The 25,954-nt window shown below is 40.3% G+C and overlaps 1 protein-coding gene across 35 annotated transcripts in view; it reads left to right on the top strand.

Moving 5' to 3' along the window:
- The window catches only part of LPAR1 (lysophosphatidic acid receptor 1), a 352,881-nt gene that overhangs the window by 267,093 nt on the left and 59,834 nt on the right, over positions 1–25,954 (top strand). For all 35 annotated transcript variants that reach the window (XM_049636698.1, XM_049636707.1, XM_049636689.1 and 32 more), the window contains one exon: positions 5,597–5,756. In XM_049636698.1, the coding sequence (XP_049492655.1) occupies positions 5,712–5,756 (45 nt within the window). In that variant the 5' untranslated portion in view covers positions 5,597–5,711. The remainder of the gene's footprint in view (positions 1–5,596; positions 5,757–25,954) is intronic.

The raw sequence follows: 25,954 nt of genomic DNA, 5'->3' as shown, positions 1-25,954 counted from the left end.
GTAGAGCTCTCTGCAGAAGGATACCACAAATTTCAAGCCTGAAAAAAATTTCCTACTTCATCTAAAAGCTTCTATTTATGTGTACCACTTTTCTAAAACTTTGAGGATAAATTTATTCTTTCCTGGTTTTAGCATTGATGCCTTCTTTCCCCCTTTAGTACTTTTGGTTCATCTGATATGTTTTGGGGATGACAACTTTGAAATCTTTACCCCTGTAAGCCGCCCCGCCCCCACCGCCCCAGCTTCATTTTCTGCTTCACAAAAACTATTTTTTGCTTTATTTTTATTCTGTTTTCTGATTTATCGACTGCCTTCATTTAAGTTCATAATTCAGAATTTTTTCTTTTTTCTTTTTTTTTTGGTTAATGCAGGCTCATTCTGATCACATAATTTTTAAAGTTTTTTTTAATGTAGTACACTTATTATTAAGTAAATATTTGCTCTATCCTAGAATCTTCCCTTCTCTTGAAGCATAATATTTTTCATTTGCCTGGTGGGTTTGGATTTTTCTGTGTTGCTTATCCGTAGAGAGGGAGGTCTATGCATATGCAGTATCGGGTATTGCCCCGTGTTCTTTCAAGAGACTGAAATGAGTCACTGTTTGACTCAAGTCCAGATGGAGGAAAATGGTTAGATTTATAGTAGATTAATTTGCCAATTAGAAATTCATCTTCCTTTGAGGCCGAGGGAGCCAGCATCGGCTACAGAAGTAAACAAAGGGGAGTTCGCCTCAGAACCAGACTTTCTTTTAGGTATTTGGTGTGGCACTCAGCAGTTAGTAATAAGGTCATTGTCACTTAGCAACGTTGGCCATGTCAGAAGCCAGCTGGTAGAGGTTTCCCCCTGACATGTTTTCTGGGGGCAGTCCTCATGGCCACATGTAAATCAGAAGTAAATACAGCCAGAGATAACTTGTTCAGCTGAAGCCAGGAACCCCTTTTAAGGAGTGAGTGTAATTTAAATGTACTCCAATGCTTCCTGGCTTCGTTCCATCCAACTCTCATTCCTCTGAACTAGGAGCGTCATTATGAGTCTGTTAGGGTCTCTTTTGCTTATTTTCTGTCCATTCAGTGTAGTTTTGCATGAGTTGTAGCTTTGTCCATCCGTCAGCTTCCCATATTGATTCTTTCTAGTCTATTTTTCTGAAAATTTAAGCCAGGGGTTCCATCTATGGCTTCTAGGGCTGATTTCAGGATAGTTCCTATTTTTGTTGGTTATTGGTTATTTCTCTAATAATCTGGCGCAGGAGGAATGAGCCGATGTAGCTCTCTTATTTGTGGATTGTGTTTTATACATCTGTTTTGAATTGTAGGGAGGGATAATGAGGTAATTCATACCCAGTGACTACAGGGGAATAGATGAATGGACCAGTAAATAAGTAAGTGACAGCTGATCTTGTGCAAGTGAGGGGCATGAGAGGTGGTTTGTGGTTTTGTGAAGAATGGCACAGATCAGAAGAGATGCCTAGGACGGAGAATGAAGAGGAGAGGAAGGGCAACAGTAATGACCCAAGGGTAGCTGGGTTCAATGGGGCCAACCCCCATCACTCTGTGGCTGGAGCACAGTCTTCCAGCTCAAGCAAAGGAAGCGGAGAGCTGGGTTGATGGCAGATTGGAAGAACTACAGGACAAGCATCCAAATGCTTGGGAGAGTTTGGAGAGAGATGAATTTCTATAGAAATCCAGTTAGTGCTGTGGTTGCCATTGTGAGGCTCTGGGAAAGCAGGGGACCAACATGTCTAAGTGAGCTGGCTTACTCGCTTAGGGACTGAATGGAATTATTCAAGATGTCTTGTCATCTTGTCTAGCTCTCCCCTATGATTTGTGCAGTTTGGTAAATAAGCTGGGAGGTTAAGTCTTATAAATGTCATTTTAGGACTTCACTCCCACGAGACAGCTGATTGATATCCTTTGAGGTAGTATTGCTTAGCCCTTGTTTTTTTAGAGTTAAGTCACCATATGCCATTTCATAAAGGGCTCCTATCGTGTGAGAATAGGTTCGACAAAAGCCTCCCAACTAGACAGGTCTGAAATGCTTTAGGAGAAGGCAGTTAATTTTCTGCCTTATTTTCTTTCTTTCTTCTTGAATAGATGAAGCTACTAGTCTGGGCTATCTATTAGACAGCTCAAGGATGTGTAATGTACACGTAATGTACATCAGAACTAGGAACACATCATTACAGTTTTCTACAGAGGAGAGTGGTGGTGCAGGATTCTCTGTTTCAGAGTTTGGGGAAATTAGTTACCCTGTAGGACCTCTCACTTCCATGCTGCTGTCTTCAGGACTGTCTGAAACTTTTGCTTAAGAAAACTCTAAGCCCTTTCTCTCCTTACTTTGTGTTCACGCAGGGGGCTAGTCTGCAGAAAGAGCACGGCCTGGCGCGGGGCCTGGTTCAGGTGTCAGCTCCCTTATTTCTGGGCTGTGAGGCTTTGGGTGTGTGCATGCTGCACAACCTTTCAAAGCCCCAGGGTTTCTGTCCATGAAATGAGTTAACAGTGTCTGTCTCAAACTGTATGTGAAACGAGTTCTTCAGTGCTCAGCCTCTCTTTGGCTTTCATTAAAACCCAGTCTTCTACCTTTCCTCCTTTGCTTTTTTTTAATGTTTTATTTATTTTATTTTTTTGAGAGGGAGAGAGAGAGCGCGTGTGCACGTGAGCAGGGGTGGGGCAGAGAGAGAGGGGGACAGAGGATCCGAAGTGGGCTCTGTGCTGACAGGCTGACAGCAGCAAGCCTGATGCAAGGCTTGAACTCACAAACTGTGAGATCATGACCTGAGCCAAAGTCAGATGCTCAACCCACTAAGCCACCCAGATGCCCCTCCCACTTTGTTTTTTAGCAGGGACGCCATCTGGCATATTCATCATATGTACTTCTATATCCTTTTCTGCACTACAGGCTAGCTGCCCACTATTCACCTTTCAGGCAATTCTCTGTACTCTGAATATTGAAAATATTTTAAGGGGGTATTGCTTAACGACTTAGCTTGGCAGAAATGATAAGGCCTGAGCACATAGCATGAGTCTTTAAGAATAGAATCTCACTTGCCTGCTTCTTTTCGGCGTTTTGGTTATCATGCTCTTGATACATTCATCCGTCCACACAAAATATGATAGGGCAAGACAACGGGAATTAGAAATACATGAAAAGGATAAAAGAAATATAAAAAGATAGGGGTGATAAAGATAAAATGATACCAGGACAAAACAGTGCACCATAGGGGTCCCGTAATTTCCTCGGTGTAGGCTTGGCACTCGAGCAGAAAGGCACTCCCACGTACATATACCTTTCTCCCAGGCTGCTCACTTAAATTCACAGTATGGTAAACAACGCCCCCCGCCCCCAGCCCAAAGCTACGACTAAGAACATCAGTGTTATCTCAGGGCACCTAAGGAATTTTGGGTCGAATGTTATACCAAAGTAGTTTGACAGCTTTACTTGTTAAGGACTATAGTCTCTCTAACAGAGGGAAGAAAATAGGAAGGGGCCGCAGTTCTAAACAAAAGCTTAAATAATTGAAACTATAGTATGAAGGATAATGTGCAGTCAGGATAAAAATCAGAATTTAAAGTTCAGGGGCGCCTGGGTGGCTCAGTCGGTTGAGCGCCGACTTCGGCTCAGGTCATGATATCGCGGTCCGTGAGTTTGAGCCCCGCATCGGGCCCCTGTGCTGACAGCTCAGAGCCCGGAGCCTGTTTCAGATTCTGTGTCTCCCTCTCTCTGACCCTCCCCCATTCATGCTCTGTCTCTCTCTGTCTCAAAAATAAATAAAAAAACGTTAAAAAAAAAAAAGAATTTAAAGTTCATAGAAGTTGCTGCCAAACCTAGATTATTTATGAGGAAGCAGTTGCGAGGTTTTGCGACTTACCCAGCATCATCAGCTAATACAGAGCAGTGCCAGAGGGTTTGGGGTTCAGAAGACTTGGATTAAGTATGCAGCTCAAGACTTAAATCTTTACTTTTACTGTAATGAAAAGTATCATTTTCCAGGAGTTAAAAGTGTTCAGGTATCGTCTTGCATGCTAGTGAAACTAGAAAGTATATTTCCAGACAAAAGCGCCCTGAGGTCAGGGCAGGCTCAGTTTTATTCTTTATGCTCCTGGTTCATGGTAGATGTTCAATAAATATGTTGTCAATAAAAGAAAGGATATTGTTAGGTGCTATGAAACCTAAAAATGAGAAATTTTCTTCAAATGGAAGAATTGTCTTAAATTCTTTTTCTAAAATTTTTTTAATGTTTTTATTTTTGAGAGAGAGAGCGAGTGGGAAAGGGGCAGAGAAAGAGAGGGAGACACAGAATCCAAAGCAGGCTCCAGGTTGTCAGCCCAGAGCCCGACGCAGGGCTCAAACTCACGAGCCATGAGATCATGACCTGAGCCGAAGTCGGATGCTCAACCGACTGAGCCACCCAGGTGCCCCACAGTTGTCTTAAATTCTTAAAAAAAATTCCCTCGGGACTGAATTGCAGTGTGGAAACAGTCACATCAGTCTTGTGACGGAAATTGGGCCACGCTTTCCTGCAGAGAACTCAGCATCTTTTTGAGTCTTCTTAATGAACATATTAATAACAGTAGGCGTGTTTATATTTTGTGCATATCTAGCGTCCTCTCTCCGAGGATATCACAAAGACTGTAGAGGTGCACTTTTCCCCCACTCCTGTGCGAGACTGACTAACGAAGCCCTCCCACCTCCTCCCACCCGCACCACCCTTTGGAGTACTTGATTCATTCTCGTAACGGACTCCTATAACATTAGGATGTCTTGCCTTTTTAAAAAATCTTAGTGGTGACTACGTTTCCTGAGGAAACGTAAACATGGAACGGACTCAATTGTCTTATGTTCCATACTAGACTGGGACTTGCTTGGGCCTCTAGTCCTGGTTCTGTCATGAATGAAATGTATGGCTAGTTTCTTTTCTTCTCCACACCTCAGTTTTTTCATCTGCAAGCGGGTATGCTTGGACTGGGTGATCTTTGAGACACTTGATGGTATTATTCTCTTTGCCCTTTCTGTTTAAACTGTCAGTTATCAATCGTGGGTCACCTGCTTATTGTTGAATGAAGAATGGGCTCTCCCCTTGGCCCACTACCCCCAGCTTTATCGCTTGAAACTGCCTCCCCGAAACATGTAGCCAGCAAGGAGACCTGGATTCAGACTTCTGACTATGCATCAGTGTAACATGATTTGGATGAATGGTACAGAAGTGCTGGCTCTGAGATGTTAGATGCTGTCTACCGGATTCTTTTCTTTTAGTGTTTTTCTTAATGTTTTTTCTTTTTTGAGAGAGAGAGAGTGCGAGTAGGGGTGGGGGAGTAGCGGAGAGGGAGATACCGAATCCGAAGTAGGCTCTAGGCTCTGAGCTGTCAGCAGGGAGCCCGACACGGGTTTTGAACTCATGAACTGCGAGATCATGACCTGAGCCAAAGTTGGATGCTTGACTGACTGAGCCACCCAGGCGCCCCCCTCCCCCCTACAACTGGATTCTTCTTTTCATTAAGCCAGTAGTTGGCATATGCAACGGGGGATTTTTGCTTCCTCTGGCCAGGAAGGAAGTGCTCGTCCTTTCAGGCTAAATGTGGGTTTTCCTCTCTTTTTCCAGGTACATAGTTTCTCCTAGCATGACCGTGATCTGATCAGCAGCTAACATAACTTGACTCCTGTGTCTGGTGCCACTGTGCTGGGGCCTGGTCACTGCCCACAACTACAGAGCTGCCATGGTGACCACCTTTACTTCCACCCCCGCAAATTCACAGCCCCAGGTAAGTGATTCAACCTGGTATAAGTTTGGGCTTATTAATCTTAATTTTGTCAAATATTTAAACTGAGTTTCCGAAAGTACGTTTCACTCTAGGGATGGTGTGTAACCTTCTAATTGTCATTTGGTGGGCATTTGGCTAAGAGTGCTTTTATGAAGGAGGTTCTCTTTAGTTCAAGAAGCAGCTGGGACAGTGAGCAAGTGATTATAGCAAGCCAGCCTCTGTTGGTACGAATCTGGGTTTTCAGTGGTTAGAATGTCTGGCTATTCCTATAGGCATCAAACTCCCAGTCAAGATGGTCAGTCGTAAATCCTGCTGCTCTCCCTCTCTTGGCTTTTTGTAGGGTTTTAATGAATATCTCAGGACAGAGCTAATATTACACCAAGTTTTCTGAATGTGGTTTCTAGGTCTTCTTCCTGTAATTATTTTGCCTTTACCTGTTCTAGGAACTTTGAAAGGAAGATGTAAGTCCAGAAACTTCTGAACAGTAGTCATGGGTTACTTTCTCTGTCCAGCGAAGAAGAACAGTTGCATGGCAAGAATATTTTCTTCAGATTATTTTACAGTCTGATCTATTAGCGTATTAACCAGATTCTTTGAGTTTTAGCAGACAGTGTGGTACAGTTGGGGAAAAGAGCCTTTGGAATCGGTAGGCTTGAATTCACATCCTGATTGTTGGATAGCCTTAGACATGGTAACCTCACTGTGCTTCAATTTCTTCTCACGTCACCATACTTCGCAGGATGGTTGTATGGATTAAACGATAGGATATATACAGAGCTCATAGTAGGTACTCAACAATTATAGTTTTCCATCTGCACTTCCTTCACCTTCTCCCTCTCCTTTTAGAGTGTAACCCCCCCATCTCATTCATGACAATCATTTTTAAGCCATGGTTAAAGAAAAAACCTATACCTTTGAAAAAGAGCTGTATTGATTGAACTTTAAATCTTGATGCAGAATATTTTTTCACCCTTCTTTTGTCCTGCATCATTTTTCAGGCTACTAAATTCTGTATGCATTTCAAGTAGGGGTATTTGGAGGAGGGTGGAAGGAGGAAGGGGTAGGGAAAAGGGAACATTTTTACTTCATTTACTATAAATGCTTTTTGTCTCTTTTAAAAAATTAAAAAAAAAAAAAGACCTTGGAATTTTATGATATGGATAAAGTCCTCCTTTATTTACCATTTTAAAGTGTTTGGTATTTTCCAGAAAGCTTAGTGTTACCATCACCATGTGTGTTTCTCTTTCTGGTAAATGGATCTTGTGTTTCCAGCATTTTCATTGACCTTGGCTATTTGGTTTCCATTCCCCTCGATAGGTTTTTTGGTGCTGCAGAGACTTTGTGAATGGGTAATGAGATTTAGTGCCCACTGACTAAGGTCACCATGTCAGAGTCTGCTGCAGCTGCCTCCAGGCTATAGCCCTTCTTAGTTAGGCCCTAGCACAGCTTTTCTGGGCAAGGATTTTAACACCTCAGTCTTGGTGTCACCATTTGTCCAAATCTCCAGCGGGAGCCTCTTATCCACACATCTCTTTCCTCTCACACAAACTCTATCAGCTGGTGAGTAAGAGAAATATTTCTCAATGACTCATTTAATTAAAATGTTTAACGTTGCCCAAGGTAGAAAGAGGTTGTATTTAATATAAACACTTGGGAAAATATGTATTCTTCTAAATCCTCTCTGGGAAGGTAAATTGGTTCAGTCTCTCTGGAGGGCAATTTGACAGTATCTATTCAAATGATATCCCTTTGCACATACCCTCTTCTCATCTTGGTAACTACATTAGAAAAACACTTGTACATGAGTCCAAGGAGACATGCATAAAGATATTCATTGAAGCGTTAGTTGAAGGCCAAGAAGTACAAAACATTCTGAATATACAATAGTGGAATGACAATAAATTCAGGCATGTTGAGATTTAAGTACCATGCAGCAGTTAAAAAAAAATACATATCTCAACACAACTCTATTTCCCTAAGATAGTTGACGGAAAAAGAAAGTAAAATGCAGACTAATTCAGGAAGACATCATTCAAACTGTAGAACCATATGTATTTAGGGATAAACATATGGTACATTCATGTAAACACATAGTGAAAGGTCTAGAACATACATTGCCAACGTGAATGATGTTTTCCCCAAGAGGGCAAAACTTGGATCTTGGGAGATTAAAAAAAAAAATCCCTTCAAATTTAAACCTACCTGACAATATCTTATTTTTTAATATTTAATTTCTCTCATTAGGGAGAATTTAAGTAAAGTTTTCTCACTGAGAATCACCAGTGGGAAAAAATAAGTCAAGCACTGGGCTGGATGTACAAGGATCCCCGTAGTCACACTGCCCGGGTTTAAATCCTGGCTCCAACATTTATTGATTGAGCACTTGAGGGTGGAGAAAAGGTATCCACCCTCTTAGTCCCTGCATTTCCTCATCTGCAAAATGAACATAATAATTACAGAGCCAATTTCATAGGATTATTTTAAGGATGAAATGAGATATGTATAACACTTAGAACAAAATCTAGTACAGAGTGCTCAAAACATCTTGGTTAATACTGTTCAGCAAGCTCACAGTGGCTGGCCTGGGGATCCAAGAATAAATAAGATACACAAGGCTTTTGCCTGCGGGGTTTAGAAAATGGAGTGGGACACAGAAAGATGAACAAGAAATTCCAATGCTTTGTCACAACTGCTATGATGGAAGTATGGCTACTCTAGGAGTGGAAGGGAAGCCTCCAGGAAAGACTTGGAGGACCAGGGGAGGCTTCTGGAAGGAAGACCACCAGGCTAGGAACTAATGTATCCTGACTTTGACAAGGGAGAAGAAACAGCGTGTGTGAATGTCGAATGTCCCGAGGGAAGAGAGAGAGCGCGCACAGCATTTGGAAGTTAGTTTGGGATAGTTGCACTCTGCTGGGGTGTGAGGTTGTAAGCAGAGATGTGCTAGAGCCTGCTCTGCCGGCGCAGAAGATCTGATTGTTCAATTTTCAGGAATTGTGTGAACCAGTTGACTTCATGCTTGTAACTTGAAATCAGCCAGGGTGGAGTATTTAACCATGGAAATTGGCAAACACAGTCCCTTACTCTTAAGAGCCCATTGTTAGATATTCATCAGCATACTTCTGGTGGTAGAGGAGGTAGATGGGTTAGGTTACAAGGTTGGAGAAGATTCTGCAGGGCCTCGCAATCTACACGGAGGAATTTGACGTTAATCTTGAAGCCTGTGTAGCTTTGGAGTTTTGGGTCTGGCTTCAAACCCTGACTTTTGACAATTTTGGTAAGTTTATTATTTAGTCTCAAGCAGGGTAGTGAGTCTCATTATTCTTAACATATGCTGGGAACAGTAGCCTCTGATAGTTGGAGGCACCCAAGCCCACTGGGAAGGAGTCAGCTGTCAACTAATAGGTCCCAAGGAGAGGGAGTTTCCTCTTCCGGAGAGATACAGACCATTGTTGGGTCACTTAGTTCCCAAGATCCTCTGACGAATGATGGGCCTCCTAATTACCTATATGTCAATTCTTCGCATGTAATTTGTGCTGTCAGATTTTCATCCAAGGCTGACTTGCCCTAGCCCCCAAGTCTGTATTGATGTCTACTCTTCCAACATCAAGGTTTCTCCAGGTTCAGAGAAGATAAAAGTAATTTAAATATGGCATCTCTTCAGGCAAGGCGTAATAAGCATTTCACTCCATCAGCTTAGCCTGGTATTGTCTGGCACATCAACTTGCATTCTTTCGGAGTGAATTCAGGGACCTGTGTAAAGATACACCCACATTCAAGTGTGAAAGGCCTGACAATCCTTTTCTAAGGCAAAAACAACAATTAAAAAAAAAAAAAAAACCCTTTGGTTTTGTTTTCCTCTATTCATTTGGTAACAAAGAGAATTTTTCTAATCAAGGCTGCCTAATACTAGATATAAGCTAATTAATATGGACAGATAGCCTGTGATTGTTTCAGACAATAATAGGGAAGAAAGCTTCCATTGTCACCCCCGCTGGGGTTGCTGCTTAGCGAGTGAAAGATAGGCCTTGTGCTTTGAAGTGGGACAAGTTTGTATTCCCTGCTTTCCTCCCGACTAGACGGTAAGGCGGATTTTTGTTTTCTTCTGTTGAGAAAGCACCTTGTTCTTATGTAGTTAGATAAATACAGAGGCGAAACCAGACTAGCGGCAGCAGGGAGGCCGTGCGTAGCTGATTTATAGCTGTGTTAGTCCAGGCACCGTTAAAGAGTTCCTTACCCAAGGAAAGTTTCAGGGATGAACGGGAACATGTCATCATTAGGTTGAATTAACGTGTTCATGTCCCCCAGATATGGGCGTGGGGTGGAGGTGGGATAGGAAATAAAACAACTTGCCACTGTAAATGGTCATTTTCTGTTTCTAGAACTCTGTTTAGCATTACTTTAATTGTGCTTCATCCAATTACTGTGGGTAGAGGATGGATGAAGAGTTTTATTTTCCTTTTGAATGGAAGGGTCAGTAGTTCAATCCATGCATGAATGGTTTGGCCTCTCTCAAAGCCAGGACCAGTATTGAGAATTTCAAAGGTATTCAGATCCTACACCTGGGATTCCAGTAAGGGAGGACTGTATGGTATCAGTTATTTATAAGGTATTTCATTCTGCTCTCAATTGTGAAGTGACCTTCTTGGTTTTAAGCCCAGGAAACAAAAGCTGTTTTCGTCCGTCCATGTGATTTCCTGTAGCTGTCATGTCAAAGGCATGAATTTGGGTAGATATTCAGTGTCTTAACAGAGTGCTCCTCTAGTTCTGATCCAGCCTTTAGATGTGACACAATGAGGTCTCTACTTAAAGACGTCTCTATTTGTCATCTGGTGGAAGACCAGCATTTTTGAACATCATTACCAATAGGTTCCTCTGACAAAATCCATCATACTTCCAAAGTTTGGTTTTAGAGGTTTACTTCTGGTGTAAGAGACTAGATACTTTTGGATTAAAGCAATTCCATACTTAATGGGTTGCATTTTGGCTTTTTTTGTTTTGTTTTTTAGAACTTTTTATGATGGCAGTTTTCAAACATTCACAAACATAAAAAAGAATAATGTAACGAATACCAATATAGACATCACCTAGATTCAACAGTTGTTAGTATTTTGCCATACCTGTTTCACTTCCTCCCATTTTGGGGGGAGGAGGAACCGCTGTAAAGCAAATGCATGGCATCGTGTCCTCTCACCTCAACCCTTGTACATCAATATGCATCTCTAAAAATAGTTCATTTATATAGCCATAATACTGTTATCACACTTGACAAAATTTAATTGTTTTCTTAATGTTTATTTTTGAGAGAGCGAGACAGAGCGTGAGCAGGGGAGGGGCAGAGAGAGAGGGAGACACAGAAACAGAAGCAGGCTCCAGGCTCTGAGTTATCAGCACAGAGCCCGACAAGGGGCCCGAACCCATGAACTGTGAGATCATGACCTGAGCTGAAGTCCGTCCGGTGCTTAACCGACTGAGCCACCTAGGACCCCACACACTTAACAAAATTTAAAACAACTGCTTAATATCATTTTATACTCCTCCATATTCAGATTTCCCCAACTGCTTTTCTAAGAAGTAGTTTTGCAGTTATGTTATCTTCTAAAAACATTGGTCAGATCGGTTTTCTTCTCCATAAAACCATTTGGTGACTTTTTAAGATTTAAAAGACAAGCCCATATCCCCCCTTTATTCTCTAAGTCGGAAACAGATTGACCTAGCAACCAGAATGTTTCACCACTGAAGGATAGAAAAATTAGACCCATACCGAAGGTTCCAAAGTAAGAGAATGATTATAATTGTTAAATTATTAGTCACAAATGTAAGGAATTGCAGATACCTTGGTAGTGCTTTCAGACAAAAGTGTGAACAATTTGAGTATGAATTATGTTTCCAGGGCCACACAACAAAGACATAATGTGGTCTGGCTTCATCGAACATGGAACTGAGGAAAGAGCATGGGCTTAGATGTAGGTGAATTTTGGCTCAAGTCCCAGGCCTAGGGCGTGTTTCAATATAGGTGTCTTTTCCAGTTTTATTTCTTTTAATCTCTAGAATTCAAACTATACTGTGCTCCCAAATGTAAATGGCAGAATATCCACTCGGCATAAGATGGTGCCTTAGATACCTGACATGAAATCATTTCCTTTCTCTCCCTCCCACCCTCCCATAATTGTTCTAAGAATACTTTACAGGGAGAAGGTGGTTACCTCTGCATATGGTGTGTGTAGATGATGTGCTTATGTTGTATGCCAGAAGATCCATCAAAGGAAAGCCAAGTTAGATAAACAGTCTAAGGAAAACTCCAATGCATTGCCAGGAATAAATGCATGTGTAGATAAACACTGAGATTTCTGACTTACTCTATCTTGAACCATGTTTCTATTAGAGGTAAAATTTGTTCTCGTATTGCAATTTAAATTCATCTATGCTCCCTTTTATGTTTATAAGCTCAGATAAAGCTTGAGAGGATATTTTATTTCAGAACATGAGGGCACATTGTTTTGGTTTTTTTCAAACTAAGTAAAATAAAGGTGGGGGAAGAGAGATCTAGAGTTAATTAGCTCACATGAGAAGAGGTCATGTGATTTTTATTTAGCCTGAGTCCAGGCGGTGGTGATTGGGAAACGTTTAACAATATACTCATTAAGTTTTTTTTAGATTTTAATTCCAGTATAGTCAACATGCAGTGTTATATTAGTTTCAGGTGTACAATGCAGTGATTTGTCCGTGCTCATCATGACAAATTCTCTCCCTAATCCTCACCACCTATCTCACCCAGCCCCCACCCACCTCCCCTCTGGTAACCATCTGTTTGTTCTCTATAGTTAAGAATCTGTTCCTTGGTCTCTCTCTTTCTCTCTCTCTTTTTTCTTTGCTCATTTGTTTCTTAAATTCCACGTGTTACTGAAATCATGTGGTATTCGTCTTTCTCTGACAGCTTTCCTTTAGCATTATACCCTCTAGGTCCATCCATGTCGTTGTGAATGGCAAGGTTTCATTTCTTTTTATGGCTGGATAAAATTTCATTGTATATACACATCACGCCTTCTTTATTCATTCATCTATATGAGGGCACATTTTGAGTTTTCTGCTCATAGAAGAAAATTGTGCAAAGATACCTGGGGTAAACCACAAAGGAGACCTTTCACGTTTGCTTCTTTTTCTTTCTAATAAATTCTTTCTAATTAGTTTAGTCTTTAGTGATTAAAGCTGTCCCTTTATCCTTCAAAAGGGACATGGTTTTCTCCCTCTTACTGCCCATTATGGTGCCATCTGCCCATTTTCCTCTTCATGTGCCTAGCTTCTCCAGCTACATTTCTTTGAACTGTCACTGCAGCTTTTCCATGAATAAACACTAAGATGAGGGCAATGCTCTGGTGTGTTTCCTAGCAGAGGAGAGCATAATCATAGAGTCCAGGAGATTTCTGTCTTTGGAGAACTGTACCTTGCTATATAATAAGACTGTCATTTAAAAAATCAGCCTTCATTTGCTGTGGGTGATGATATTGCCATTTCATAATTGCATAGCAGCACTTAAGAACTGCCCTTAAGTTAAACTTATTTCATAAATGATAATTCCGGGCAGGCACAGGCTGGGAGAAAATGAAAGTGGATTGTTACTTTTTCTTTAGCATCAGACAAAATGTTTATGAAAGGGTCATGGAGTAGATTAGTTCTCGAAAGGCTAGGTTGGCAATATAGTAACTTTCAGAGATTCAGACCCCCTTTGGGAGCAAGAACCTCCACTTTTGCAGGAAGAGAATAGGATATGGTTGAACCAAATAGCTGCCTGATCTCAGAATATGTGCACTTAGATGAACCCCCATCAGCCAGCTTTGGGTGGTTTTGGAGCCTTGAGACCTCAAAAGAAGGTGCATTCATCTGGATTCATCTTTGGGCCCCAACGCTAGGGACTTTGCATGCTCCCAAACTCCGTTTAGCATGACTTTAATTGTAGTTGATCAGGTTACTAAAGAAACCTGGCAAAAACAATGGAGGGGAGGACCCAGAAGAATCCCAGCCCTATGGCTTATGTTCAGGACTTCTCTCTGACATGCTGGATTATATATGAGTGACCAGTGGGAACTCAGGACTCAGCAGTCATGGTCAGGCCAAGATCCTACCTCTGTGAGCCACGTCAGGATGGAGACTCAGCTCATCAGCCTACTGTCTCTTTCAGGATTAGCTTGGCAAACTAGGGCTGCACAGCTTGCAGATGGGGCTTCAATTCGGTGACAGTGGAGAAAGAAAAGGTGAAAGAAACAAGGTGGCATGATAGGAAATCTGTGAGGATTATAGTTGTAGTTACGCCATGATGTTTAGCTTTCTCAGATGATGTATCTGGAGCATGCGTTCATTGTTTTGAGAACTTTTTTTGCATATTTTCCTTAAAATTAAAAAAAAATAAATCAATACAGTATGAAATGCTGCTGCTTTTTTTGGTTAGACATTTTATTGCTTTTTCTAAACTAGTCACAGAAAAAGAAAGCAGACAAACTCTTTATAAGAATAAAAGAGTACCTAAGTGTAGGTAGTAGAATACAGCAAAGACTTAAATAGGTATGCAGTCCTGTCTTTTAAAAATTAAACACCTGAGGGTTTCCTGGGTGGCTCAGTTGGTTAAGTGTCTGACTCCTGGTTTTGGCTCAGGTCATGATCCCACGGTTCGTGAGTTCAAGCCCCGCATCAGCCTCTGCCCTGACAGTGTGGAGCCAGCTTGGAATTCTCTCTTTCACCCTCTCTTTCTCTGCCTCTCTCTCTTTCTCTCAAAATAAATAAATAAACTTTAAAAAATTGAACATTTGATATATATCCATTATATCTCAGTAATGAGAAACAACTGTTAGGTGGAATATTATCCAGAAAAGCTGTATATAAGTGTGTGAAAAGTTATCAAGCACCTAGGAATAATAACAAAATAGGTGTAAGAGCTCTTTGAGATTGTTTATCAAACTTTAATAGACATTAGAGATGACTTGGGACACCTGGGTGGCTCAGTCGGTTGAGCGTCTGACTCTTGGTTTTGGCTCAGGTCATGATCTCCTAGTTCCTGAGTTTGAGCCCTGCATCTGGCTCTGTGCTGACAGTGAGGAGCCTGCTTAGGATTCTTTCTCTCCCCCTCTCTCTGCCCCTTCCCTGCTCATGCTCTCTCTCACTCAAAAATAAATAAATAAAAACAAAACAAAACAAAGCAAAAGAGATGACTTAAATAGATAACTATCAGTAGATTGTAAGATTCATTGATTTGATGTGAGTTCCCTGCAAATGCATTTTATAGATTGAATGCGATCACAATAAAAATCCTATTTTTTTTGGAAGCCTCACAGGCCAGCTGTAACACTTATATAAAAATACAAAACATGGGGCGCCTGGGTGGCTCAGTCGGTTAAGCAGCCGACTTCGGCTCAGGTCATGATCTCGCGGTCCGTGAGTTCGAGCCCCGCGTCAGGCTCTGTGCTGACAGCTCAGAGCCTGGAGCCTGTTTCAGATTCTGTGTCTCCCTCTCTCTGACCCTCCCCCGTTCATGCTCTGTCTCTCTCTGTCTCAAAAAATAAATAAACATTAAAAAAAAAATTAAAAAAAAATACAAAACATTAAAAAAAAACCCCAAAATGATATAATCTTAAAGGAGAAGAGCTAGGTGGGAAAAGCTGGACTTCCAGGTATCAGAATTTATTATACAGTTATAATGAATAAGGCAGTGGGTGTTTGTGTAAGGATAGATAAACCATCAGAAGAAATAGACACTAATCTACACACATACCATTATAAAAAAATTGGAACATGGTAATAAGGAAACATTCTGCTGTTAGACAATTTCGATGGGCTAATGGGAAATAATTTTTCATTTTTTTCATGGATGAATTACTTACTATTTTCATCTGTGAGTTCAAGAAAGGTGTGTTTAAAGGTGGTGGTTGCTTTATGAAAGTCGAGCTCTCTGGGTTACTGAATTTGAAAGTTTCAAGAGAACAGATATTACAAAAACTGAGTAAGAAGTACTCAATCCTTACAAGCAGGTGATGTGTTTCTCTCCCTTTTATAGATGAGGAAACGAAGTCCTGAGAGGGGGGTGTTAGATAACCAGCATTTCAACTCAGGTCTCACAGATTCTAAGGCTTCAGCTCACCTCCTCTGCAAATCTGTGATGGTGCTTCCCATACCCCTTGCTGTCTCCCAGGAAACAGGAGTCGCAAGTGAAACACCCTCCCATATTCAGGTTATTCAATAATCACTCCTTGGGCCTGGTATAACCTGGAAGGGTGTTGCTACCCTTCCCTCTCCTTCCTTCCCCTCCGTCTTTTACTGACATCACAGCCAATTGGCTGTGACTCAGAATGAATTAGCTGTTTTGTTGTTGTGGTTGGTTTTTTGTTTTTGTTTTTGTTTTTTTTTGTTTTTGTTTTTTATGTTAAGTAGAGACGAGCATAGAGTGGTGTAACACAGTCATATATCTGTTACCTGGCTTTGTGAAATTTGAACACTTTGATGTCATTGCTTCCAAATCTTTTGGTCTTTAATAAATGAAACAAATAATCACAGATAAAGCTGAAGCCCCTTGTAGTCTGCCAAAATATGACTCATTAGGCCTCTTGGCTCAGATCATAAGGTGATATTTGTCATCTCCTTGCATATGTTTGTGGGTATATATACATATGTGGGAAAATATAAACAATATATAGTATTTTTGCAAGTTTTAGGTTTACTTATTTTGAGAGAGAGAGAGAGAGAGAGAGTGCTTGTGTGCATGCATGCACGCACACGAGGCCAGGGGAGGGACAGAGAGAGAGGGAGAGAGAATCCCAAGCAGGCTCCACACTCAGCACCGAGCCCAGCAGGGGGCTCGATCTCACAACTGTGAGATCATGGCCGGAGCTAAAATCAAGAGTCACAACTTAACCAACGGAGTCACCCAGGGGCCCCTACTTCTGCAGAGTTTTAACGTTCTTAAAAATGGTGTACTGCATTGTACTGAATGAAATGCTTGAGTCCTCAGCATATAGAAAGCTCTACTTTGTTCATTCTCACTGCTTTATAGCATACCTTTCTGTTTATATTGCAATTTACCCGTTTTCCAGTTGACAAATAATTATGTTGCTTCTGACATTTCGGTCATAAGAAATACTCTCTTATAGAAGAGTAGCGATGAAAAGTCTTGGGCATGACTCCTTAGCACATGGGTGAGTTTTTCTAGGCTTAGACTTTCTCAGTCACGTGTATGAATGTGTCCAACTTTAGTGGTTTTTGCCAAATAGTTTTTCAAAGCAGACGTGCTAAATTTTACTCCCACCAACACCGAATGACCATCCTCACCACCTCTTGATATTTTCAGACGTGTTAATTTTTGCCAAGCCAGTGGAGATAAGTTGTATCTGACTGCAGTTTGTGTTTAACTCTCTCTTACTCCCTGGAAGAGTAATCTTTTCATGTGATTATTGGCCATTAAGTTTCCTCTTCTGTGAATTGCCTATGCTTATCTTTGTCTATTTTGTTACTGCATTCTTTGGCTTTTCCCTTTTGATTTGTAGGAAGTTTTTACATTTCACTGTAAGTCTGTTTTGTGTGCATTGCCAAAATTTCTCCTAGTCTCCAGCTTCTCTTTTCACTAATTATAAAGTTCTGTTGCACGGAAGTCTTAAATTTCTAATTAGTCATTTTGTCAGTGTTTTGACCTTGTTTAGAAAAGTCTATTTATGGGTTACAAATAGATGCCTTATTTTCCTTTCAAAGTCTTAGAGACTTATTTTTTCACATATTATATTTTTTCACGTATTTATATTACCTGAAATTAATTTCTGTGTATATGGCATAGTTTATTTTATTTTTTCATACAGATGAACGGTTATGCCATTTTCTCCATTGATGGGTAAAGCAAGTCTCTAATACCAAGTTTCTGGCGCTCTGTTCCTTTGGTCATTCATGTATTCTGGGGGCAACATCACAATGTCTTAACTACTGTCACTTTCAATAAAATGTGGTATTCTATAGGGCAAAGAACTTCCAAGTTTTCCTGGATATTCAGATTCTTTTATAGCTCCATATCAACGTTTAGGAAACTTGCCAGGCACCATGAAGAACCCTTTGGGATTTTTTTTCATTTTATCGCCCTGAATTAATATATTTATAGTGGGAATATTGGCATCTTAATATCTTTCTTTACCCATAAAATATTGTCTCTGTCTATAGGAACATAGTTGATTCATGTGGCTTGACGTTAACCCAGCAAACTTGCTAAATTCTATTCATACAGTTATCTTTGTATTTTCTGTGTAACGGATTATCTCATTTGTGAAAAACAATAAGGTTTTTCTTTTTCACTTCTTTTTGTTTTTTGTTTTTGTTTTGTTTTTCTTACAGTTTGGCTATGACCATGAGTACATGCTAAAAAGCAGTTGGTAATTTGTTTCATTTGTTTTAAAAAGGAGTACTTCCATCAACTATGACAATTGCCACAGATCTTTTATCAAGTTAAGGAAGCTCCCTTCTACTTCTAGATTGCCAAATTATCACAGAAGGGCACTAAAACTTACCAAACACATTTTTTCATGTCTATTGAGATGATCATTGGCTTTATTTTCTTACCTTGAATTTGTGTGGTGAATTATATTATTAGAAATTTAAATGCTAGATCATGTTTGCATTCTGGAATAAACCCTGTTTAGTCTTGATATATAAAGCTATATTTGTATATTTTACATTTGTATATAATTGCTATATAATTAGATATTTTAATATAATTACATATAAACATGTATAAATATATAATATGTAATATATTATATAACATATTTAGCTCTCATGTATGTTCCTTAAAAATATTGGCTAATAGCTTTTACTCCTTTTTAAAAATATTTATTTATTTTGAGAGAGAGAGCATGAGTGGGGGAAGGGCAGAGAGAGAGGGAGAGCCCAAAGTAGCGCTCGAATCCACGAACCATGACCTGAGCCGAAATCAAGAGCCAGACGCTTAATTGACCGAGCTACCCAGGTGCCCCATTAATTTCTTTTATTCTTAATCTCCTTGTTTGTTCTCATAGTTATGGTGACTTCATACAAAGGTAACCAAATAAACTTTGACAATATAAAACCAAAACAATAATATCAAGTAATTTTTGGTAGGTTTGATAAATGGAAGCACAATGCTGAGTGGCGGTAACACGATACATGGGAGCAGAGGCACTGGAGGGAAGGCTTGCATCAAGGGAAGAGGGTCACCTTTAGGCTTAATCAAGAGTGCATGTTCAAATATTAAGAATAAGCATTAAAGAACGGAAATAGAAAGTATGGCTGTTGAAATCTTTGAAGTGGAAAGAGGGAAATACAGAAGCTCCGTCTGTTCAGTTCGGTCTTCCATCTGATGTTCTTGGGTCTAATCCTGCTGTGGACTTTGTCCTGGTTCTCACATGTTATTCCTCCTGTGCCCTTATTCTTCTGGATGATGAGTTTGTCTTGGGTGGGGGCTGCTCTGAGAGAGTGCGACCTGTCTGGCCGCACTGAGATCCGGCCCTCCCGAGAGGTTTGCTGCTGGCTAGTGCCAGACAATGTGGAGCAGGAAGGGGGAGGGGCTATCCCAAGCTCAGGACCATGGTTTCTGGTCATTTCTCCTTCTGTGGCTTCGCAGACTTGACAGATAGTTGAATTTCAAATCGCAACTGTATGTGATTTATAGGCTTGGGGTCATGACTCTTTTTATCTGTTTCCTAGCCTGGAGCCTAAGCTAAGACAGACAAACTTCCTTGTTTTCCCCAGAGCAATTGGGTAATTTTTTTGTTTTTTTTTTCCTGGTCTACTCTTTTACTGATGTGGAGATCTTGAAGACTTCTAGCTTAGTGATTGTTCTCAATGCTAGCTCACTGCCTCCTACAAAGCTGAGGGCCCATCTTCTTTGGCCCGGTCTCCATAATCTGTCAATGTATTGCCAGGGGGACCTATTGCCTTGGCTTGTGTTTCCCTTTTAACTCAATAATGCATTAAGAAGACTATTACATTTTCCCTATAACCTCTTAATGTTTTAATGATTTTTGTTTTCATTCCCTCCTCTTAGACCAACTCAAATTTTTCTCTGGAATTTTGGTAAGTAAAATGTTTCTCACTTTATCTCTGCCCATTACGAGGGGCTGTAACAGATATAAAGTATTTTCACGGAAGTACAATCTGCTTTCCCTAGTTTCTCTTTACATATGGACACATCTTATTCACATACGTTGTTACTTTAAAAGAAGAAGTAGTATTTTGTCTACCTTTTCAGGTAAACTCAAAAAATCTTGTAGTTGCCATTCTTCAGCTACTCTAAGAACTCTAGCTTTCAAACATTTTCAGCTTCTATCAGCATTGTTTTGTGGCCCATTTTCTGTCTCTAGTGGCAGATCATCTCACTTTTTTGTTTGTTTCTAATTTGAGGCTCTAAAAGTGGGTGAGAACAATTTTGCTTAATAGAGACTTAATGGCAGTTAATTCTGTGCTCTTCTCTCTCTCTCTCTCTCTTTTCTTTTTTCTTTTCTTTTCTTTTTTTTTTTTTTTGGAAGGGGGAAGAAATGTGTAGAAGGTCTGATTATTTTAGATTGAAGAACTTGAATTGCAGGGGTCTAAGAGAGCATCCACACCTTACTTTACGAATAAGAAAACCAACATTCAGAGCAGTTATGGGATTTACTGGAGACCAATTAGCTGGGGAGCATCAGAATCGGGAAGAAGTGTTCACTCCATTGTTGGACTTTAGCAGGAGTGGGAAACCAACTCGGCTTGATTTATATCTTATTACTGGTCATTTATCCAGCATGGATTAAAATCTCTCTTTTAGCATGTCGGTTGCATACATATTCACATTCTTATCTAAATAGTTACTAAATCACATAGGTTTAACCACCAGTCAGTTAGCTTGTGCCAAGTATTCCCTTTTTCACTTGGTCAATGAATATATTGTCTTTCAGGAGATGAGAAATCACACTGGGTGGACTGTGAGAGGCTCTACAGTGGGGGCACCAGGGGTCTGGTACCCTTGTCAGGTGTAGTGTAGGCCAGTGGCCCACCCATACCTGGCCTTCCAGGAATGTCTGTGACTGTGCAAATAATAAATGAAGTGCACAGTGAAAATGAACACCGTATGCACCTCTCTTCAGTGCGGGCTCGGCAGGATTGTTATGACTTCTTTTGAGATCACATGGTAGGGTGAGGTCAACTTCTGAGATTTGGAACATCTGCTCTGCAGAGCTCCAGGAGGCTCCTCCCTCCGCCCCATCATCCTGAGATGTGATTGGTGGATGTGAAAAAGGCATGGATGTGGGCTTCTCTTTTTAGCGGTGAGGACAGTATTTTTGGAATAATCCTGTTTCATTTACATCTTTGTTCCTTGGGCAGTGCAGAATTCTGTAACTTCTCTCATTACAGAGAGATTTCTAATTATGCTGATGGGGAGTTTAGCAGAATAAAGTTTAAAAAAGTCCTGAGTTTTGCCTGATCATATTTTTGTTTCCTCTAAATTTCTTACAATAAGTAGGATAATGATTCAATGAGGTGGTTTTTTCAAAATTTTGAAAATTATTGTTACAACTGTAATGATGTGTCTTGATTCTTTCTTGTGTAGTAAGAGAAAATTAACACATTCTTCTCCCGCATTTCAAGTTCTTATCGATAAAGGGATTTTACTTCCAGAGTAGGTTATTTTTATAAGTATGCTTTCAAGAATTATTGTTATTATTATTACTATTATTTTTTAATGTTTACTTTTGAGAGAGAGAGAGACAGAGTGCGAGCAGAGGAGGGGCAGAGAGAGAGGGAGACACAGAATCCTTAGCAGGCTCCAGGCTCTGAGCTGTCAGCACAGAGCCCGACACGGGGTTCGAACCCATAAACTGTGAGATCATGATCTGAGCCGAAGTTGGATGCTTAACTGACTGAGCCACCCAGGCACCCCTAAAGAATTATTTTTGATATTTGCTCTAAGTTTTGGAGCCACATGAAGAGCACTTACTTAGACTCCAGTGTTTTGGAGGGTTTTGATACTTGCTGCCACTGTTTCTGCTCTATTGTGTTTTTTATTTTTACTTTTCTCATGGCTTACTTGCCTTTGTAGTTTTTAGGAAGGAAATGTAGATGTTCTTTGGGACTGCCCACATTTTTGAGACCATTGTATATTATCCTCATATGGGGAACATGAATATAGTTGGCTGTGGAATTTATGGACCTCATTTTCTCCTTGTGATGGAGATTCTGATCGCTTGTGTTCTGTCCTTTGGAATTCTATGGCAGTAGCTTGATGATACCCTGTTCTGTCTCTTTGTTTAGATGTTGATTTGTTTGCTTTTTGTTTATTTTTATTTTTTTGTACTTAAAGATTTTTATCTTTACCCTTGAGATTGCAAAATCTAACCAAGCTGTATCTACATTTTAGTTGTTTTTAATTAGCTCTGTTTTGTAATTTATATAAATGTAAACCAGTAATCTGAGGTCTTTTCTTTTTTTTTTTTAACATTTATTTATTTTTGAGACAGAGAGAGACAGAGCATGAACGGGGGAGGGGCAGAGAGAGAGGGAGACACAGAATCAGAACCAGACTCCAGGCTCTGAGCCATCAGCCCAGAGCCCGACGCGGGGCTCGAACTCATGGACTGCGAGATGGTGACCTGAGCTAAAGTTGGCCGCTTAACTGACTGAGCCACCCAGGCGCCCCTGAGGTCTTTTCTTCTTAAGCAGGAACTTAGGTTTCAAGCCATATTACTTCAGCTTTGTCCTAATCTTTCTTGGAGTCCTAGTATAACCACACGTTTCCATCTGTGTGCCCCCTTTCCTTATATTCCTGCCATCCCTCACCTTCTCTGAGCGCTGATGAATTTCTTAAGTATGTCTTCAGCCTGCCATTTCCGTTTTCTGGAATTTTTACACTCCATTTCACTGTTTGAATTGCTGTTTTTAATTCAGAAATTGTTTTCCATCTCTTTGGTGGGCACAATAGTGGTTTTTCAAAGATGTCCGATACTTAGTCTCTGGAACCTGTGAATATGCCTTACTTGGCAAGATGTGATTAAGTTAAGGATTTTAACGTGGGGAGATTTTCTTGGGTTATCTGGGTGGACTCAGTCTGGATGGACCCTTGTGGAATCACAAGGGTCTCTAAATGTGGAAATGAGGTGGGGCCGGGGGAGCTGGTGTTAGAATGAGGTAATGTGAGAAAGACTTGATGAGCTATTGCTGGCTTTGAGGATGGAAGTAGGCCATGAACCAAGGAGTGTGGACAGTCTCCACAAGTTGGAAAAGACAAGAAAAATTCACTCTAGAACCTCTGGAAAGGAACACAGCTCTGCTAACACCTTGATTTTAGCCCAGTGAAGCCCGCTTTGGACTTCTGACCTCTAAGACTATAAAATAATAAATTTACATTTAAGCCACTAAACTTAATAATGGTTATTTGTTACAGTGGCAATAGGAACTATTACAATCTCTATGTAGTTTTTGCTGGTTTTTTGTTTGGTGGTTTGTTGTGTTTTTTTCATTTTGGTCTTCATGATGGCTTGTTTTATTTTCAGTGCTAGTACCCTAACAAGGTTCGTTGAGAATACAAATCAGAAATATCCTGTTAACTTAATCTTTTTCTTTTTAAACACCCCTCCCCTTAAACCTGCTTCAAGGGGAGGTGTTTTCTGTTCTTCAGAATGGTCCTCTCCTTTGTGGTTGCATTTTTGTCTTACCGTATTTGATAATTTTTTGCTGTTTGCTGTGTCATTATAGGCATGAGTACCTGAATGGGTTATAGTCCAATCATTGTTAAGTTAGATTCTCCAGAGCTTAGTGTGGGTTTCACCCTAGGTCCCTTCGGTCCTGAAGAAGTAAGAAAGCCTCTGGCCATGACCCTATCGGTGGCTCTGCCAGGGTCTCCTTCACTTATTCTCCAGCCCTGCTTCTGCTTGTAGATGAAAAGAGAGGGGATTTAATTCTTCTTTCAGTTCAATCATGTTATACATTCCTCTTTTTCTCAGGTATATTCTGCCTTTTACTACTTTAATCCCAGGCACATTTTATACTGTCTTAGTATTTAGCTGGCAATTTTTATGACATATAAAGTTGTTATCCAGAATTTTCTTAGTGTAGAATTTTAAATCTGAGGTTAACCTTATGCAAAATTTAGCTCAATCTTATTTCACGGATGATAAAATAATCATGTAAGTTATGTCGTTAAAGGTGGTGTGGCTTTAACGATTCAGTTTTTGAAGGATCCGAGATGGCAGAGGATTTGGTCACATGCCATTTGCTAATGCAGCATGTGGGATACGCTAGAGAATATCTGTCAGTTTCACTCTTCTTAACACATCGTGGCTTAAAAAGACAATTTGCGCTTTTTTATGTTTTTATCCTTAGTTTAGTTTTTCTAAGTTGGGAAAAGCAAAGAAGCTGCATGTATCACCAGTTGACTTTGTTAACAGTTGGTGTTCAGAAGTTGGAATGCTGTGAAGTACTATGTGCTTCGTATTTGGTGTAAAAATGTAGGTGTCCAGAAAAAGTAAATGGTTATAGGAGCTAAAGGAAAGAAGGCAGCCTTGCATTTATAGTTAGAATATATTTTTTGTATATTGTATATCCTTTCCAGAAAGGAAAGTTATGAAGTGTAAACATCTCTGGAATTATCTTTAATGGATTAATGCAACCTATATATTTGGCATCTAATCTAATGGTTGGATGCTATACGATAGTGAACACGAAGGTGAGAATCTCTGTTCTGATAGGGTTTATAGCCTAGTAGGAGGAAGAGTTAATTGAGCAATTATTAATATACGGTGTGGTAAGTGCTATTATGGGAAAAATATAGGGAATTGTAGTAGAAAACACCTTGCCTAGACTTGGGAATGGTTAGGGAAGTTGAGTAGAAAGAATAACCTTTCAACTGCACGAAGAATGAAAAAAAGGGAGCCAGGTAAAAATAGAGGGAAGATTGTTTGGGGCCAGTGGAAGTCAAGGTGTAGTCCCTGGACCGGCAGTGTCAGTATCGCCTGGGGCCCCACTTCACATCTGCTGAATCAGAAATTTTCAGAATATGCCAGTAGTCTGTATTTTAAAATCCCTCCAATCTGCGTTGTCTCCAATCTGATGTAGAAAACCACTGCTCTGAGAAACGGAGATGAGAGAGAGCACAACACATTACATAGAGCTGAAGCAGAGAGTTGGAAGTCATTAATAGTTTGAGTTGAGGTTGGAGGGCAGGTGAGGCCTGATAAGGTGGTTGAAGAGTTTAGATTTTTATCTTAAGTGCACTTGTAAGCCATTGAAGCATTTTCAGTAGGAAAACAGCTTGGTCAACCTTGTCTTTTAGAAAGATCACTAGAGAGGAGATGGGCACTGGGTAGAAAGAACACTTAGTAATCCCCTGTAGTAATAATGCTGGTGGCCATGAGGATGGAATAAAGTATGCACGTTGAGTAGATGCTTAGGAAGGAGAATATACAAGGTTTGGTTATTAAGTGATGAGAATAAGGGGAGAAGGAATTCCCAGGGTTAGCCCTCAGGCCACTGGGGAGATAATGGTTCTCCAGGCTCTGGAATAGAGAAGATGGCAGTAGCAAGTTGGGGATCATGAAGGAAATTATGACTTTGTGTTTTATTTTGAGCACAGACACTGAGTACTGAGTGCCCTATGGGGTAGTTAGTCAGAGATACCAGTAGGCAATTTGATATTTGGCTAGAGCTTAGGAAAAAAGTATATGTTAAATTTGGGAGTATCGCTGGTATATAAGATAATTGAAATCTTGGGGGACATATTAGAAAACTCAGTGAAAATGTGTTGACTGAGTATATAACCAGTGTAGAAAGATCAATGTTGTGCAGAACGTGGGGAACCCTCAGAAATAACTAAGAAGGACCAGCAATAGAGAAGGATCAAAATCCAGGAGAGTATGATGTCATGAAAGCCAAAGAAAGAATTATCTGAAAAGGGCTTTTCAGCCATGTGTCTAATGCTCTGAAGACAAGACTGGTGTTACTTGGGGAAGTTATATGGAACTAAAGAATTTAATGGAGTGGATTTGATGGAGGGGTTGGGGTAGAAGCCCTACTATAGTTAATTGAGATGTTAGTGAGAAATGAAGTAGTTGGCTATGAAGGAGAAAAAGGACCAAAGCTGCAAGGTCAAATGGGGTCATGACAGACCTGTCTCTCTTTCTCTCTTTCTCTCTTTCTCTCTTTCTCTCTTTCTCTCTTTCTCTCTTTCTCTC

Source organism: Panthera uncia, chromosome D4 (assembly GCF_023721935.1).
Source record: "Panthera uncia isolate 11264 chromosome D4, Puncia_PCG_1.0, whole genome shotgun sequence".
Lineage (NCBI taxonomy): Eukaryota > Metazoa > Chordata > Mammalia > Carnivora > Felidae > Panthera > Panthera uncia.
Note: the sequence above shows the minus strand (reverse complement) of the source record. Positions and strands in the feature narration are given on the sequence as shown.